The following is a 15,096-nucleotide window of genomic DNA, read 5'->3' as shown; positions in this document are numbered from 1 at the left end:
TGGGCCCAGGGTTGTCTCTGGTTTGCATGGAGCCAGTAACCACAGGAATGGGAAAGCTCCCACCTGACTTCCAATCCCAGGCCAATACCACTGCAGCCCTATGGTAAAAAAAAAAAAGAGGCTCTTGAAGAGGGAAAGCATTTGGACAACAGTAAATTATTAGGACCTTGTATATCTTGTAGTTCAAATTGTAATAAAACCAATATTAAAATACTGTTACTGGTATTAGGGATACACCTCATGGACACAAAGAAAAGTTTGTGGGTCAGGACTGGAAAATCTAGGGGATGGATGTGGCAAGGCAGAGGATCCAATTGTCAGTAATTAAAAGAGAGAAATAAAGTCGTGATCATGCTGACTCTCTTGTACCATAGTGATGGGAGGGTCTTGACAGAGGATGAGCTAAAGGCTGGTGGTTCTTTTTTCCACTCTTCCTGCAATTTTCAGTCTGCTCTTCCTAGAAGTTTTATTAATGCATTCCACATGAATCAGCTTGACCTTTTACACAGAGCTCAAAGGAAAGGCTCATCCCATTGCACTCTCCTTGTTGGTTAATACGAGCAGTGAGACTCCTTCCACAGCCCACACCTCTGGCACTGGCAAGGGACTCTGCCACGGGAAAGGCAGCACTCCATTTTGGGAGACCTGCGTGTGGATTTTGGGCATTTCTGGCTGCTGGGATGGAGGGGGCTGTGCAGCTGGAGCCGGGGTGAGCCCGTGGGGCTGTGGCACAGCACGGGTGAGGCGAGGCACAGCCGGGCTGGCGTGGGTGGTGTTTACACTCAGCTGGCTCCACATCTCCCCATGGGACTTGTCCAGCACCACAGTGTTCATGGCACCATCTGGCTCTCCCCACCCAACCCTTCTGCTAAAGCAAAGATTTCAACAGAGGAAGCCAAACAAATCCTTTTCTGTCCAACAAAACCTCCTCAAGCTGGAATGCATCAGATGAAATTCCCAGAGTGTTTACAGATGGGGACGCAGCCATCCATCCCCAAATCAGACCTACACAAAATGTGGGGTGTTCTCACAGCACAAAAACAAAAACACCTTTATTTTTTTCCCTATCGCTCATGGTGATGATGCTGCTTGGGTTGCACATTTTCAACCAAAAGCAAATTTGCAGCCAGGAATCCGTGCCTGACATGGGCAGGTCTCATCAGGGTGTGTTGGGGTCCATGGCCATGGAGGAGCAGAAAAGGCAGCAAATAACCATGGCAGAGCAAGGGAGCCATGGCTGGGCTTGTCTGTGCTCAGACAGAGGAAATAAAAAAAAAAAAAAAAATGAAGCGGAGAAAAGCCATTGAGCTCTGCAGAGGGGATTAGGATTTACTGTCATATCAGGTGAATTCAGGGCAATGAGAAGCTGCAACCAGATTTTATCTCAGCTGATAATAAAACATCCTTTTCACACAACTAAAAGCAGGCATGTTGTACACATTCTATTTAACCTGACTCACACAGCCAAGCTTGAGTTGCTATATAAAAGCATAATTACTTATAGGATCTTTTTTACTAGTTTTTTTAAATCCAGCATTGGGAGGTTAAGAGTCTGTAATATTACATTCTCCTTAAAAAAATTATCATAAATCATAAATCATAAAAGGGAGAAGGGAGCCTGAAAAAGCAATTTTATTCTCAGCCCTGGTGTAGCTGTTTTACAGTTATGGGCAAAGCCCTTAAAAATTTCCTTGTCTCAGTTTAGTGAACTGTGAAATGATGATAACACAACTGCAGCTCTGGGATCTGCAGGGCTGATGCTTTAACTGTGCCCTGAGTTTTTTATGTGCAGGATGTGCAGAAGTTTAAAATATTACTATGTCATTATCTTTTATACTTGTGTACTTAGTACCCTTGCAAACATAAAATTTAGTCCTCTAAGAAGTGATTTATAGCATGTAAAGATATATATTTATAGAATATTTCTCCAAATAATGATACTGCATGCTTTTCAGCAAATATAAACTCTTCAAATTATTACTCTTTTGATTATCCTTAGCATATTAAAAAGAAAATGTTTCCATAGTCTGTATCATACTGAGAAGGAATATTCTGTCTCAGTAAATTTAATAATTGAATTATTATTTTGACTACTGCTGATAAAAGCTCAGCAAAGCTAATCTCTCAAATAAATATGTAAAAATAAAGTTGTTACATGCTACCAAACTTATTCTTAACAACTTATATTATAAGTTGATTAAATCAAACTGTTAAAATATCCATACTGTTGTTTCTTTTTTTTTTTTTTGTTGGGTTTTATTTTTGTAATACCCCTGAAATCATCTTTAAAATAACATTTCTCATAAATGAAAAACCCCAAATACGTATTTTGTCCCACTCAGGATATTTAGGGCTAAAATAGCTGTTAATTTGCATCTGATGGTGAGATGTTTATTTTCAGAATGAAATGTAAACGTTTTCTAAGATGTGTCATATCCATTTCACACATTTCATGAAACACCGTGGGCATCTGTTTATTTGCAATTTTTGCATAATTTGGCCATAGTTTGCTTGATATTTTCCCATGACTGCTTTCCAAGGGAGAAAAAATATGCAATATGCAGAGTGTTTAATGCAAAATATCCTTTTAACAGAAGCTGAACTTCACTAAATTGGTCTTTAGGAGGCATCTGCTTTATCACTTTTATTTGTCCCTTCCTATTTCTGCTGGAGTTTGATTATTCACCTGACTTATTTCCTTGTTTTTTCCCTCCTGGCCTCTCTTGTTATGGCTGAGCCCTTGTGTATTTAAAAGTTAGCAGCTGCCTGGAAGTGACCTTAACTGCTCCTGGGAAAACCTGGTTGTGTTTCCTTAGCAAAAACTGGGGAGATAATCACTTCCTTGGGAATAAACACGAGCTTATCTGTGGATGTTTATTGGCACATGGGGATAAGGCAAGGGCCAGTAGCTTATGTGTGGATAATATCCCTGCTTCCCTAAAACCATGGGATAACTTGAGGGAAAGCTGTGCCTGCTCTAATCACCCCTCTGCTCATCCTGGGCAGACACTCTCATGGACAGGATGAACATCAGAAATTGAGGTGAAGGCCCTTTGATTGCCACCAAATCGATCTCCAAGTGTAATTGAACCCTGATCAGTGTGCACTACCATAGAGCACCAAGGGAATGGATTCACAGGGGGAGATGAGCTTGTCTTGGACACTCTGAGCTTTGTGGGAAATACATTTTTTTCTAGCTGCCAGTGGATGTGAGCTGCAGCTATCCTAAGAAAGATTTTGATGATTTTCTTCTTGGCTCCATCAATAGCACTTCCTCAGCCTTCTTCTTGAGAAGCTATCTGCTGTCCTTATGCCCCAGCTGCTGAGAAAAGAGATGAAACCTTCTTGCAGGGGCAGTACATTCCCCTCTCCAAACCCAGAGATCTGCACTGACCCCTTCCTATACCCTTCAGCAGCCCCCTACCCACCCCAGGCTCATCACATTCTCTTTTCTTGATGCCCTGGGTACTCATGACTCACATCAGAGCACTGCTGGGCAATGTGAGGCTTCCCAAGCCATGCCTAATTCATTTTCACAAAGCCATCTCACAAACCTCAGAGCCACAGCAGAGAATGTCTAGTAGACAAGAAAGGGAGTTTAACAAATTAACTGGACTGAATGGACTGAATCAGAGACCTGCCCCGTATACACCACCAGTCAATAACAACTGCATGCTGCCATGACCACCCACTCTCCTCCCTGCCCAAAACTAAGATGAACCAGCTTTTATTGTTTAAGAAAAATTTTTTGTTTTCCCCTCCCATAACGAAGTAATTAAATAGTTTGAATACAAGCAGACTGACAGCAGATCCCCCAAACAAACAAGCTGAGGACAGGAGAAATTGTTCTGCAGAATCAGGTTCTCAGAGGCTGTGTTTGAAAGTGGGCAGGAAAGGCAGCAAGAAGAGTTCTCTTCCCCTCATTAGCAGTCCCAGATTAGCTCTGGCAGTGCGCAGGAGGCTGGAGCTGGGATTGGATACGGACCCAAATGTCTCCTTGCTTATTCAGAGCTTATCAGAACACCCTGAACTTTTAGCCTGGCAAATACTGAGCTGGAAAAAGCAGAACGTGCTCTCTGGGGAGATTTCGTGTTCATTTTTACCTGTGGTTGGGCCAGAAATACTTCAAAGATAGATTTCCTTGTGACATTTGAAGTTTTCTCATTCAGGAGCCTGCCAGAGTTTGAGCTATACAGAGGTAGATATTTATGGGGTCAGAGTTTCAGAAAAATCTCAGCTTTCATAGAGCCACCAAAATAAATGACCTGCTTTTCAAAAAAGGTCTCATCACTAAAAAGACACCAAGCCTTGTGTCCCACAGGGAGCTGGCGCATTCCAAAGTCCCTTTGAAATCAGGATCTAATTGTGAGAGATTTGCTTTTAGATATCTGACCGGAGATATTTCAAACTAGAAATTTTAATGGGTTTGTGAAGCAAAAAAAAGTTGGTAAATTCTTTAAGGCACAAAAGTCGGTACAGACCTGGCTAACTATAGAAAGAAATATCCTGATCCTCAAGTTCAAAGAAAAAAAGGGAGAAACAGAAAAGTGAATATGACCTCAGTAGACAAAGAGGAGAAGTTTACATAGGGATAATTATCTATTGCCTTTGTCACACGAAAATAATGTCAATAGAATGGACTCAATGGCTGGGGTCTAATCCCAAATGTGCATTTTCCTGGAATCAGGCAGGGCTTCTGGGCCAGCATGTATGACCTAGAGTCCCTGATGATTCCCTGCAATCCCAGTACATGTCCATCAAGACACACTCTCTCCCTCCCAAGCAGTTATTCCAAGAGTTATTTTATTTCCCTTCCAGATGCTCTCTCCTATTGTGTGGCTGGCTCTCACTACAGACCCTGCTGGATCCTGTACTGATTCTTGGAGATCTGGGAGGCTTTGCTGTTTTGGCTGATGGAATTTGGCCTGCCTATTGTTCAAGGGGAAAAATAGTTCGTCCAAACCTTTCCACCCAGTCTCGGTCCCAATAAACCACTAAGCTTTGTATTTTGACCTCAGGGAGATGTTGGTAGTGATGCAAAAGGGATGTTGCCAGTAGCCTCAGCTTTAATCTTCATGCTGCACTTTAATTGCATCCCACAGACCTAAAAAGAAACCTCCATTGACTACCTCTGATCCAGGACATATGAGCAAACTGAGAAGTTAGCAGGCAAAAGGAACTGAGTGCACAGTTGATTTGCCTGTTGGGACTTTGGGCTGAAGAAAAGGGAAACCTGTAGTTCCTAACAGCTTTGAATTTTGAATCACTAGATCTACCTTTAACTTTTCACTTATCTATCCTTGAACACCCCTTGAAGTTTTGCCCTGTGGACCTGCAGACTGTGAGCTGCCTTGCCCAGATCCAGCCCACACTGAGCAGACTGGCACTGGGGCCATAGCACATTCTGGTACAATTCTGCTGCTCATCAGCTTGTGAGCCCCTCCTGAGTCAGATCCACCCAGGCTTGACTATGCATGACATACAACACAAGAAGAAAGTCATCAGAAGATCCTGATATCAGCTGGTCGCTGAAAAAGGTGTCCAGCTACTTCTGGACTAGCTGCATTAGAAGAGCTGTTTGCCAGTGGCACTTACCCAGCATCCCTTTGTTGGAACTGGACAAGCACATATCCTTCTCAGCACTGGGAAGAACAAATCCAACCACAAACACCTCCACCCCATCTGCCATCAGTGCCAACCCTAAAACGAAGAAGAGAGTCCACTGGAAGCGTCCGTGGCCACACTCCTCAATGATGTTCTCATACTGGTGGGCGAGCTGCTCCTCGTCCTCCATCCTCTCGGCCATGAGGTCAGCACGGTCTCTGTACTCATCATCCATGGCAGGGGCTCGCTTCTTCTGCTTCTCTTTGATGTCATCTGGGTGTGGGATCCCTTGGTACTCCCCCTCATAGACCTCATCATCCTCGTCGTGGCCTTCTGTGACATCACTCTGGGCGTCCTCGTCCTGCGCGGGCTCATCCCCGCCCCGGTAGTAGCCATCATTGGGTGTGTCATAGCTGCCATCCTGGTACCTGTAGTCATCTGAGACCTGGTTTGTGTTTCTATATCCATCATCCATTCTGAACGGAGAGTTCTAAATGCTGCAGGTCACTGTGGAGATATTCTGAGATGGGTGTGGGTTTGTGCAATTCCTGGTGTCGGTTACTTGAACATATCCTCTCTCCGCTCTTTGGAACTGATGGGATGCACAGCTTCCCAGGCTCAGAAGGAGAATTATATATAAAAGTTCTCTTTGACAGAGCCTCACGCAGCTTTTGGTAATGCTTCACTTTTCAGCTGTCATTTGTGACTCGCTGGCTCCTGTGCCTTGGGTGAGAAAAGCTGCTGTCTGGGGAACAGCGAGGGAAGAGCAAATTGCACAGCCGGGGAGCTAGGAGGACTTGGCAGGTTTTTCCTGATTCATTGTGGTGCTGAAGGTCATATCCTGAGAAAGAGGAAACAATAGCAATGAGACAGCAGTAAGCTTGCAAGCACACATGCACTGAGTTTAATGCCCAACATTTGAAATATGTGCTTTTCCTTTGAAAAAATATGACGACGGAGGAATGCTTTTGCATCATCAAAAACCCAAAGCCTCAGAAAAAACCAGAGCATTAAAATGTACCAAGTTCAGTGGGAACCCAAAGTAGAATGTAAAGTACCATGTGGTCCCAATTTCCGTCATTCCTGGAAGTCCTGCCTCCCATATGTGGTCCTGCTTTCCATGGAAAGCAGAACAGCACTGGGCTGGGTTGCTGGAACAGATCTCTAAGGTTGCTAAATATGTTTCCATCCATCTCCTCAGAGTACACTCATCCCTGGTCCCTACAACTGGCTAGCATCATAATGAGACAAAATATGATCTTGGTTTTATTTTTTCATCCAGATCCCCGCATTAATTTCATTTATTGGCTTCTTCTTTTCCCTAGTGTCTCTCCATCTGTATCCCAGATGCACAACTGGCACAAAGAGTCTGCCAAGTCACCAAAAGTCACAGCAAGCTCTGTTCTCCCCATATCTAAACATCAACAGGGGATGATTTTCACAGAGAGCAAAAAAACAAAGCTAATACAGAATCACTGCTGTCTGCAGGGAAAACCAAGAAAAGTCAAGACACATCTAAACACACAGTCTTTTCTGGACACCTGATTTCCATTATTTTGCAGGCAGTTTCCAGCCAGCTGGCTCTGCAGTGTTCCCCTGCCTCACACAGCTGTAGACACAGAGCTTGGAGGGAGGAGCACATGGGGAAGGGAGTGGAGTCACGCCAGAGCAGCCAGCACAGCGTGGGCATGCACAGAATGTGGACTTTGCTTCAAGCTTTGAGCTACTTGCCTAAATAAAGTGCAAATGAGGTTTGGATTGACACGGGCGAGCACAAGCCTGAGGATGTGTGGGTGTTGTTACCTACACAGTCAGTTGACCTATAGAAGCGCACGCAAACGCACGCACTGTAAATAACAGTGCTATATGCAGCTGAAGTGACTGCAGAGGAGACATTCAGTAGCACTCTCTATAATAAAATGCTCAGAGGGGCATCACTCCTGCTGCAAATGCTGTGATTTTCTGGCAGCCCAAATGCTCAGGGTAAGGAAGGAGCAGTGGCCTGACTTCTCTGCATGGATTAATGGCCATGCCTTGCCTGTGCTGCTCATGGAACTGCTCCAAGGAACTTCATAAAAGCTTCCTCTGCCCTTCTGTTTATCTACCTGTTTATCTGTGGACCATAATTACAACACAGCCTCTGCAGAACCTGCCAGAACCTCTTCCTTTTCTCTGCTGTTTGTCACTACATTCAACGTGTTTCCTCTTCCCTTTCTTTATGCTGAATCACACTGTACAATTTGCATCAAGTGAAAAAGGCAACATGGCATTCTTCCAGGGCTCAAAAAGAGTGATCAATAAAGCAATAGAAAAAAAAATTAAAAATTCCAAATGCATTCTGATCAGGCTATAATGATCAGGAGTCCACAGTGCAGGGAGGGGTAAAGAGAAGTATTTGCATAGGCACCAGATTTGTTAATGTGCAGGGGAGTTAATACCTCTGACAGCCATCAGAAGCACTTAAGTGAGTTCCACAGCTTTTGTTTCAGTGCTGGAGTGTTACCTTTATTAGGTAAAAAGTCCAAAATTACTTTTGAGTCTCAGAACTCTCTCCCAGTCCTAAAGTAACTTTCTTGATTACACAAAGATCTGTGTCATGACTGAACATTGTGTTCTCCAAGGCGGTAAAATGTAGTTCCCCAGAGACATATTTTCTTTTGAAAAGTAGGGGAAGGAGCCTTTTATTTAAAGAGAAAAAACAAAAGAACAATATGTGCAAAAGAACATTAGGCCTTGCTTTGGAAGTCTTTGAGAATCATCTGCTGACAGGTCATGCTTCAAAGCAACCTCAAATGTTGGAGCAGGATGCACAGTGACCTCACTGTGTTTGTCCCTTTCTGGTTGCCACAGAACTGAATTGAAAACTCGTTTTAGGAAACAAAGTAACAATAAGACTAATGATCAATAGCATAACTGATCAGACTCTCAGCCTCCACAGACCTTATCTCTCTTTTCAGAAGGTAAAAGTATGTTCTTAAGTGCTGGAAATCTTTTTGTTCTCATTTAAAAGCTGCTGAGGCTTAAAGCTGAGCTCCTTGCCTCCCACAACAACAGGACCAAAGATCACAAACTCAGAAAAGACCTATTGAAGCATCCATGCTCTTTCACTGACACACAAAGTCTGGCATTTACCAGGTGGAATCATATCTTGGGCAGCCTAAGAAATAACGACATGAGCTGATGAGTCTCACAGACCGGTGAGAGTCACCTGTATGGGGAAAACAAATAATTCAGAGAAAAGGTCATGGCAGAAAATAGTGACTGGTTTCCCATTCAGTTTGTAGATGGATATTTTCTGGGATCACCCCAGGAGAAGGGGCAGCGCAGAGAAGCAGGCTATAACTTCAGAATGCTACACTTTCTATATTTCACACCACTTGTTTTCTTTTTTTGCCACATATGCACAGGCTGATTCACTCCAGACCTGATTCTTTAACACCCTTTCACTCAAGCTGAGCTGCACTCACTCATTAACAGCCCCATTTAGCATTTAGACGTGAAATCATGATGTGTCATAAAGATGGCAGGCTTGGGTTGCTATAATTACGCTTCACAGTGATCCATGAGCCTTGAGACAAATATACACATCTCCCCAAGCCCATTGTAGCAGGGTGGGTGTCAGCCTCTTCTCCCAGATAACAGCATAACAGGAAACGGCCTCAAGTTGTGCCAGGGGAGTTTCAGACAGGAAATTAGGAAAATTGCATCACCAAAAGGGCTGTCAAGCATTGGAACACTCTGCCCAGGGCAGTGGTGGAGTCACCACCCCTGGAGGTATTTAGCAGAAATGTAGATGTGGCACTTGGGGACATGGTTTAGTGCTGGGCTTGGCACTGCTGGGTCAGTGGCTGGACTTAATGATCCTGCAGTTCTTTTCCAATCTAAATTATTCTAATTACAACCCTTGGCCCTTCTAAACTGCCAAATCCTTTTGAGACACACAAATGAGGTTTAAAGACACAACAAATATCCGGCTCCATAAGGCAGGGTCCGCAGGGACAGGAAGGCAGAGGCAAGAAAAGCTTCATTCTGGGTCTGCCCAAAACAGCCCATTAAACTGAGTGTTGGACACAGAAAACCTGGGATATATCAGAATTCAGATCCTTTCCTCATTACTTTAAAATACACTATGCACCATGCAGATTTCTTGTAGTCTTTAGCTCTTTAGTTAGCTCAGATGTTGCATACTTAGCCAGGAATTCAGTCATTTGAGCTCTGCAACTTAAAATAGGAACCTGAAGCCTTGGATATCCTCATAATAGAAATGGTATCTAGTCTGGGAAAAGGGATGTTTAAAAAAAGGAGATGAACACCAGAATTTGCCTCTCTGAGGGGGCATATGGGTAAGTGTGGCATGCTGATGGGATAAACTGGGGTGGAGGGCAGCAGAGCTTGGAGAGGATGAAGAGAAGGATGATTTTCCTGTGCCTGGTACTAAATGAAGAGAGCCCAGGGCTTGTCAGAGAGCTGAGCTCTCTCAGAGGACAAAATTCATGTCAAATTAGTGAACAGGGTAGACATGAGAAGGGTTTTCCATGAAATATTGCACCTTGGGGCATGATGGAGTTTCTGGAAAAGCAAAGAGAGTGAGGATGCTGCTTTGTGGGAGCACAAGCCGTGGGTGCACACACATAAATGCAATATGAATGCACATCCATGGTGAGGATCCAGCAGGGACACAGAGAGCCAAGGCTGGGAGCTGCCTCCCAGGGCCTTCCTGCAGGCTCAGAAAGGGAGAACACTCAAAACCAACAGCAGGAGGGAGAGGTTATTTGAGCACTAAGGAGAAGGAGCACGACAGGGACACCATAAAAATGCTTTCAAGGGATTTTTAGCATTCACCAGAATAATCCCTGTAAAACAGATGGCAGAGCAGTTTAATATTCTGCCTGAAGGACGACTCCTCCTGCAGAACATCCTCACCCCCAGAGCTGCTTTCTGCTGACAGCAATGGGAAGGTGCCCAGATCCTACAGTGACCATAAGGACATTCTGCAGTCACAGAGCTGACTGTAAAAAAACTCCTGAGAAGAAATTTTCCTTACTGAAAGGAGAAGGATGATTATGTAGATAGGCTTCTGTGAAGTTCCAATCTCAGATTCTTAGGTTGCAATTGATGGATCTGCTTGTACACGTGAAGGGACAGATTTTTGAGGTGCCTAAGAAATCACAGCTCCCAGGGGAGCAGCACCCTGGATTTCAGCAGTGACAGCAAAATTATCAGACAGGCTGAGCACTATGGCAATGAGTGATCACTGAGCTGCTGGATTAGGTGCTGCAGGTTGAGCATCCTTTTCTTCTTGGCATCTCTGTGTCCCTCCAGACCTCAGTCCCTCCAGAGACATTCATTGAAACTCATTTTTTGGGGACACAAGTTGCCCATATATGAATATATTAAATATAATTAATAATTAATATATGAATTAATATATCAATATATATTATTATATTATATATTAATAATATATTATGATATATTATATATTATAATATATTATTATATATTACATTAATATTATAATTATATTATATATTATATATTATATAATATAGTATGATATAATATAAATTAATAATATAATATATGAATATATATTAATATATTCATATATGGGCAACTTGCATCCCCAAAACTTTAAACCTTAAATACACCAGAATTTGTTGAAAAGAGGTCTCTGTGCTCCCAACTTCACAGTCCAGAAAGGTGCTCTCAGGTCTTTGTCAGGTTTTCCATGAAGACTTGCAGTTCAGCATTTTATTTTTTTTAAAACTAATAAAAATGCTATTTTACCTCAAAGTAACTTTGAAAATTCCCCTCTTTCTAGCTAGCATAAATAATAATACTAATAAATTTTTAAGTCTAAAATATTAGACTGCAACCCTATAATTCACAACAAAAATGCTTTCACATCAGGTGCATTATAAATTCTTCATCTTACACTGTAGAAAGTTGCCCTTTTCATTGGCATTAAAAAACAAAAAGAGGTGCAGGGAGATTTGTTTCAAACTGAAAAAAATATTTCATTTAAAAATGCCATCCTGTCAACTGCTTGATCCATATTTTATTAGAAACATTCATTGAAACTCTTGTTTTCCCCTAAAAAACCCGGGTTTGGAAAAATGGCGTGCTTTTACCAACAAAAATTGTAACAGGAACTCTGATTATGCTCTCATGGATGTAAAATTATTTCAGGTGCACCTTTAAGAAGACAATATAGAGAAATATGATATAGGAAAAGTAATCCTGCTATTTATATGCATCTGACCTCTGTGAGGAAGAAAAGGGCTTTTCTCCCACAGGGTTCTGATTATGGTTAGGGTGGTTTTGGTTTTTTTTTTTTGGTGTTTTTTGTGGGTTTTTTTCTTTTTTGGTGGGGTTTGGTTTGGGGTGTTTTTTTGGTTGGATTTTTGTTTGTTTGTTTTTTGTTTTGGTTTTGGTTTTTTTGTTTTTATTGGGTTTTTTGGGTTTTTTTGGTTTTTTTGTTTTTTTGGGTTTTTTTTGTGGGGGGGAGTCTACATTAAAATTGGTGCTGCAGCCACACAATTCAACATCCAGAAGAGAGTTGAGCAATATCATCATTCTCCTGGACAGATGGCAAAGCTGGGATCTTGGCAAGGATCCTGCAGAGGGAAAAGCAGCAGGATGGATCTGAAGAGAATTTATATGTGAGGGAAGGTAGAAACAGGAAATGAGGGGGTTTTAAATACAGAAAGGTAGAAACCAAGTGAAATTGGAAGTCAAGAAGCAAGAACAGGGATTAATGGTGTAAACTGTGCTCAGAATAAAGGAGGAAATGGCCAGGGAAAGATGGAAGCCCTGACATATTATTGATCCACAAACAGTGGAAAAAAAAAAAAGTGTTGTAATAACAGTAGCTCTTGCTTTCATATCCAAGGATTATAAATGCATCTGGTGCCATCCCTGTTAGAGATCAGCCCTAAGCCTTATTAATTCTTGCTTGACTTTCTGCATCTCTCCTTCATTGCCAAAATAACAGGAGAAAAGCCTCAGAGCACAGGACTGAAACAGTTTTGGAAGATTTTGGCTGTGGAAGACATCACTCAGTCAAAACAAACCAACCCAAACCAACCCAACCCACACCAATGGTGGTGAAACATTGTTTAAGGGGATGATTGTATCAAAATAAATCATCTGTGTGATTTAATCAGCTGATGACCTGGTCTCTTGTTTTTCAAATACAGTACAGCCCTTGGGATGAAAGTTTATACACGACTCTAGACAGGTAAAGGAACACTGTATGTATCACTAGGAAAAAACATCCCTTCTGATTCCTCTCCAGTCTCACAAGACTGGAAGTAAAATTTATCTGCAATTAATATCCAAAAGAAATCATGGTCATCAAGCATTCTTGAAGGAGAACTATATCACAGACCCATTGCAACTGGAGCAATATCAGATCCAATATAATTTCTGAGGTCTCTTTTCTGCTCTTGTTCCAGAGGGACAAGATAATCAAGGAAGGTATATGGCTTTAGACATAATCAAGGAGGGTATATGAGTTTAGTTTTCTCACTCAGTGACATGGTAGCCAGAAGCAAAAAGGAGCTGCTTTGCCATCAAACACAACAAAATTACACAGCCAATATATGTTTTTCAGGTGTAAAATTATGTGTTAATGGCTACAACAATTAACTGTGGCTGCAAACACAGGAGGCTAACTGGGTCTGGGCAGCAAGAGATTAAAAAATCAAAGTCTGTAGCAGAGCCTACCTTTTAAAAGAATTTGCTTTGAACTGTGGAGAAAGAGTGGTCTTTTGTTGTAGCTTCAGAGGAGAACACTGTATTAAGTGAAAACTAAGGAGAAAACTAGTTTCTCCTGAAACTTTTTTTTATTATTAAGAAATTGTCTGATAGATATGTAACACAGGTTCAAAAACTCCCCACGGAGCTTGTTAAGCAAGCTATCTGTGCCACAGATTCTGTGAAGGAGAGCAAAATATTTGAAAGTCATTGAATTGAAATTAGCTGGTTCAAAGAAATGACTTTCAGTAGTACAGATGGCACCTACTGATGGCACCTACTGATTGCTCCCCTTCAGCACAGGTAGGACAGGTAGGGTAAAAGTCCTTTGTGTAAAAAACATTGATTTGCTCACAGATGCTGCCAGGGTCTCTGGAACAGGATTCATTTATTCACTGCTCCAACACTGTAGGTTGGAAAAGATTGGTGCATGTGCAGTCCTGGTATATCAAGAAATGCAGGGAAACCAGAGCTGGAGTATTTAGTGAGTTACCAGCAGCCCTGATTAATTATTTAGAGAAAACATTTTAGTTCAAAATTCTCTGCTACAGATTTCATTGAAGTTCTCCTACAGTTTCTGGATAATCTCTATTGATCTGTGGTGGGTTTTACACATTCCCAGGCAGGTGCACACTGTGTGTGTTTGTTCCACCAGGAGAAAATATTTATTGCATTATCTGATCCTACACTCCTGCATTACACAATGTTCTGTGAGGAGAAACTATTGTCTTTGAAGCTGAATCATTTACAGCAGCCCTTGGATTTGGAAGCAGAGATGGAGGGGATATAAACACAAATAGTTCTGTAGTTTGATTGAACTGATTTATGCTGAGTAAGAGTCTGGCTGCACTGCTCCAGTGCCTTTACATTTTTTCAGTCTCGCCCATCCCACTGGGGGAGATTTCTGGTTTCCAGCACATTGCACACTAAAATGCCATTGCCTTTTGTGGTGGTGGTGGCAGTGACTCACAGCAAAGTGGCTGTAGGCAGAACTCAGCTTGTAATCCACTATGTTATGTTATGAACTAAGGGACAGAAAGTCCCCCAGACTGTTAGAAGGAGATGATACCCTCAAGTCTGATACTGTGCTGGTGCAGATGCTTTAAAGGTCATATCTAAGACAGTGTGTGCTAAGGCAAGCTGGCACAGCAGACATGCAGCAGATGAAACAAGGAACAAGCATCAGTCAAGCAGAATAAACAGCTTTTCTGAAGTTAGGGACACAGACTGGCAAGTTGGGTGTTCATGAGATAGATACAGAGAGGAGTGTTTAACAGTAGGAGTTGGAAAGCAGCAGTTCAGCAGCACATACCCATATAAGGAGGGACAGACTCCACATTAGGATCCCAGAGAAAGGCCATAAAAGGTCAATTTGACAAGCTGAATATGGATAATGAGTTGAGACAGATGGTGTAAGAGTATGGGAGCTAATAAATAATGAACAGACTCGCTTCAAGGAGCAGACACGGCAGAGAGCTTAGTCAGAAGGGAGGTGGTGAAGGGGAAAAGAACAAAACCAGGGAGGATGGAGGAGAATCACAGCAGGAGGACTGGTGGCAGAGGAGTGTCTGCTTTTATGTGCCAGAGTTTTGTGGAAATGAGAATTTACCCAAAGAAAACTAAGAAACGCATATGGCTGAGGTGGAATTTGGCCATTTTACTGAGAAATTACTCACATTCTCTGAACTTCTAGATATCTATTTCCTTTTCTCCTCCTCTCCCATTACCACA

The 15,096-nt window shown here is 42.2% G+C and overlaps 1 protein-coding gene across 1 annotated transcript in view; it reads right to left on the bottom strand.

The window, feature by feature from the left end:
- Nucleotides 1-15,096, bottom strand: part of SV2B (synaptic vesicle glycoprotein 2B) — a 64,609-nt gene that overhangs the window by 24,618 nt on the left and 24,895 nt on the right. Inside the window, exon 2 of the mRNA XM_058811247.1 lies at nucleotides 5,596-6,445. Within this exon, the coding sequence (XP_058667230.1) occupies nucleotides 5,596-6,079 (484 nt within the window). The 5' untranslated portion in view covers nucleotides 6,080-6,445. The remainder of the gene's footprint in view (nucleotides 1-5,595; nucleotides 6,446-15,096) is intronic.

This window comes from Ammospiza caudacuta, chromosome 10 (genome assembly GCF_027887145.1).
Source record: "Ammospiza caudacuta isolate bAmmCau1 chromosome 10, bAmmCau1.pri, whole genome shotgun sequence".
In the NCBI taxonomy this organism is placed as follows: Eukaryota; Metazoa; Chordata; class Aves; order Passeriformes; family Passerellidae; genus Ammospiza; species Ammospiza caudacuta.
This window is presented reverse-complemented; position numbering and strand designations above follow the sequence as displayed.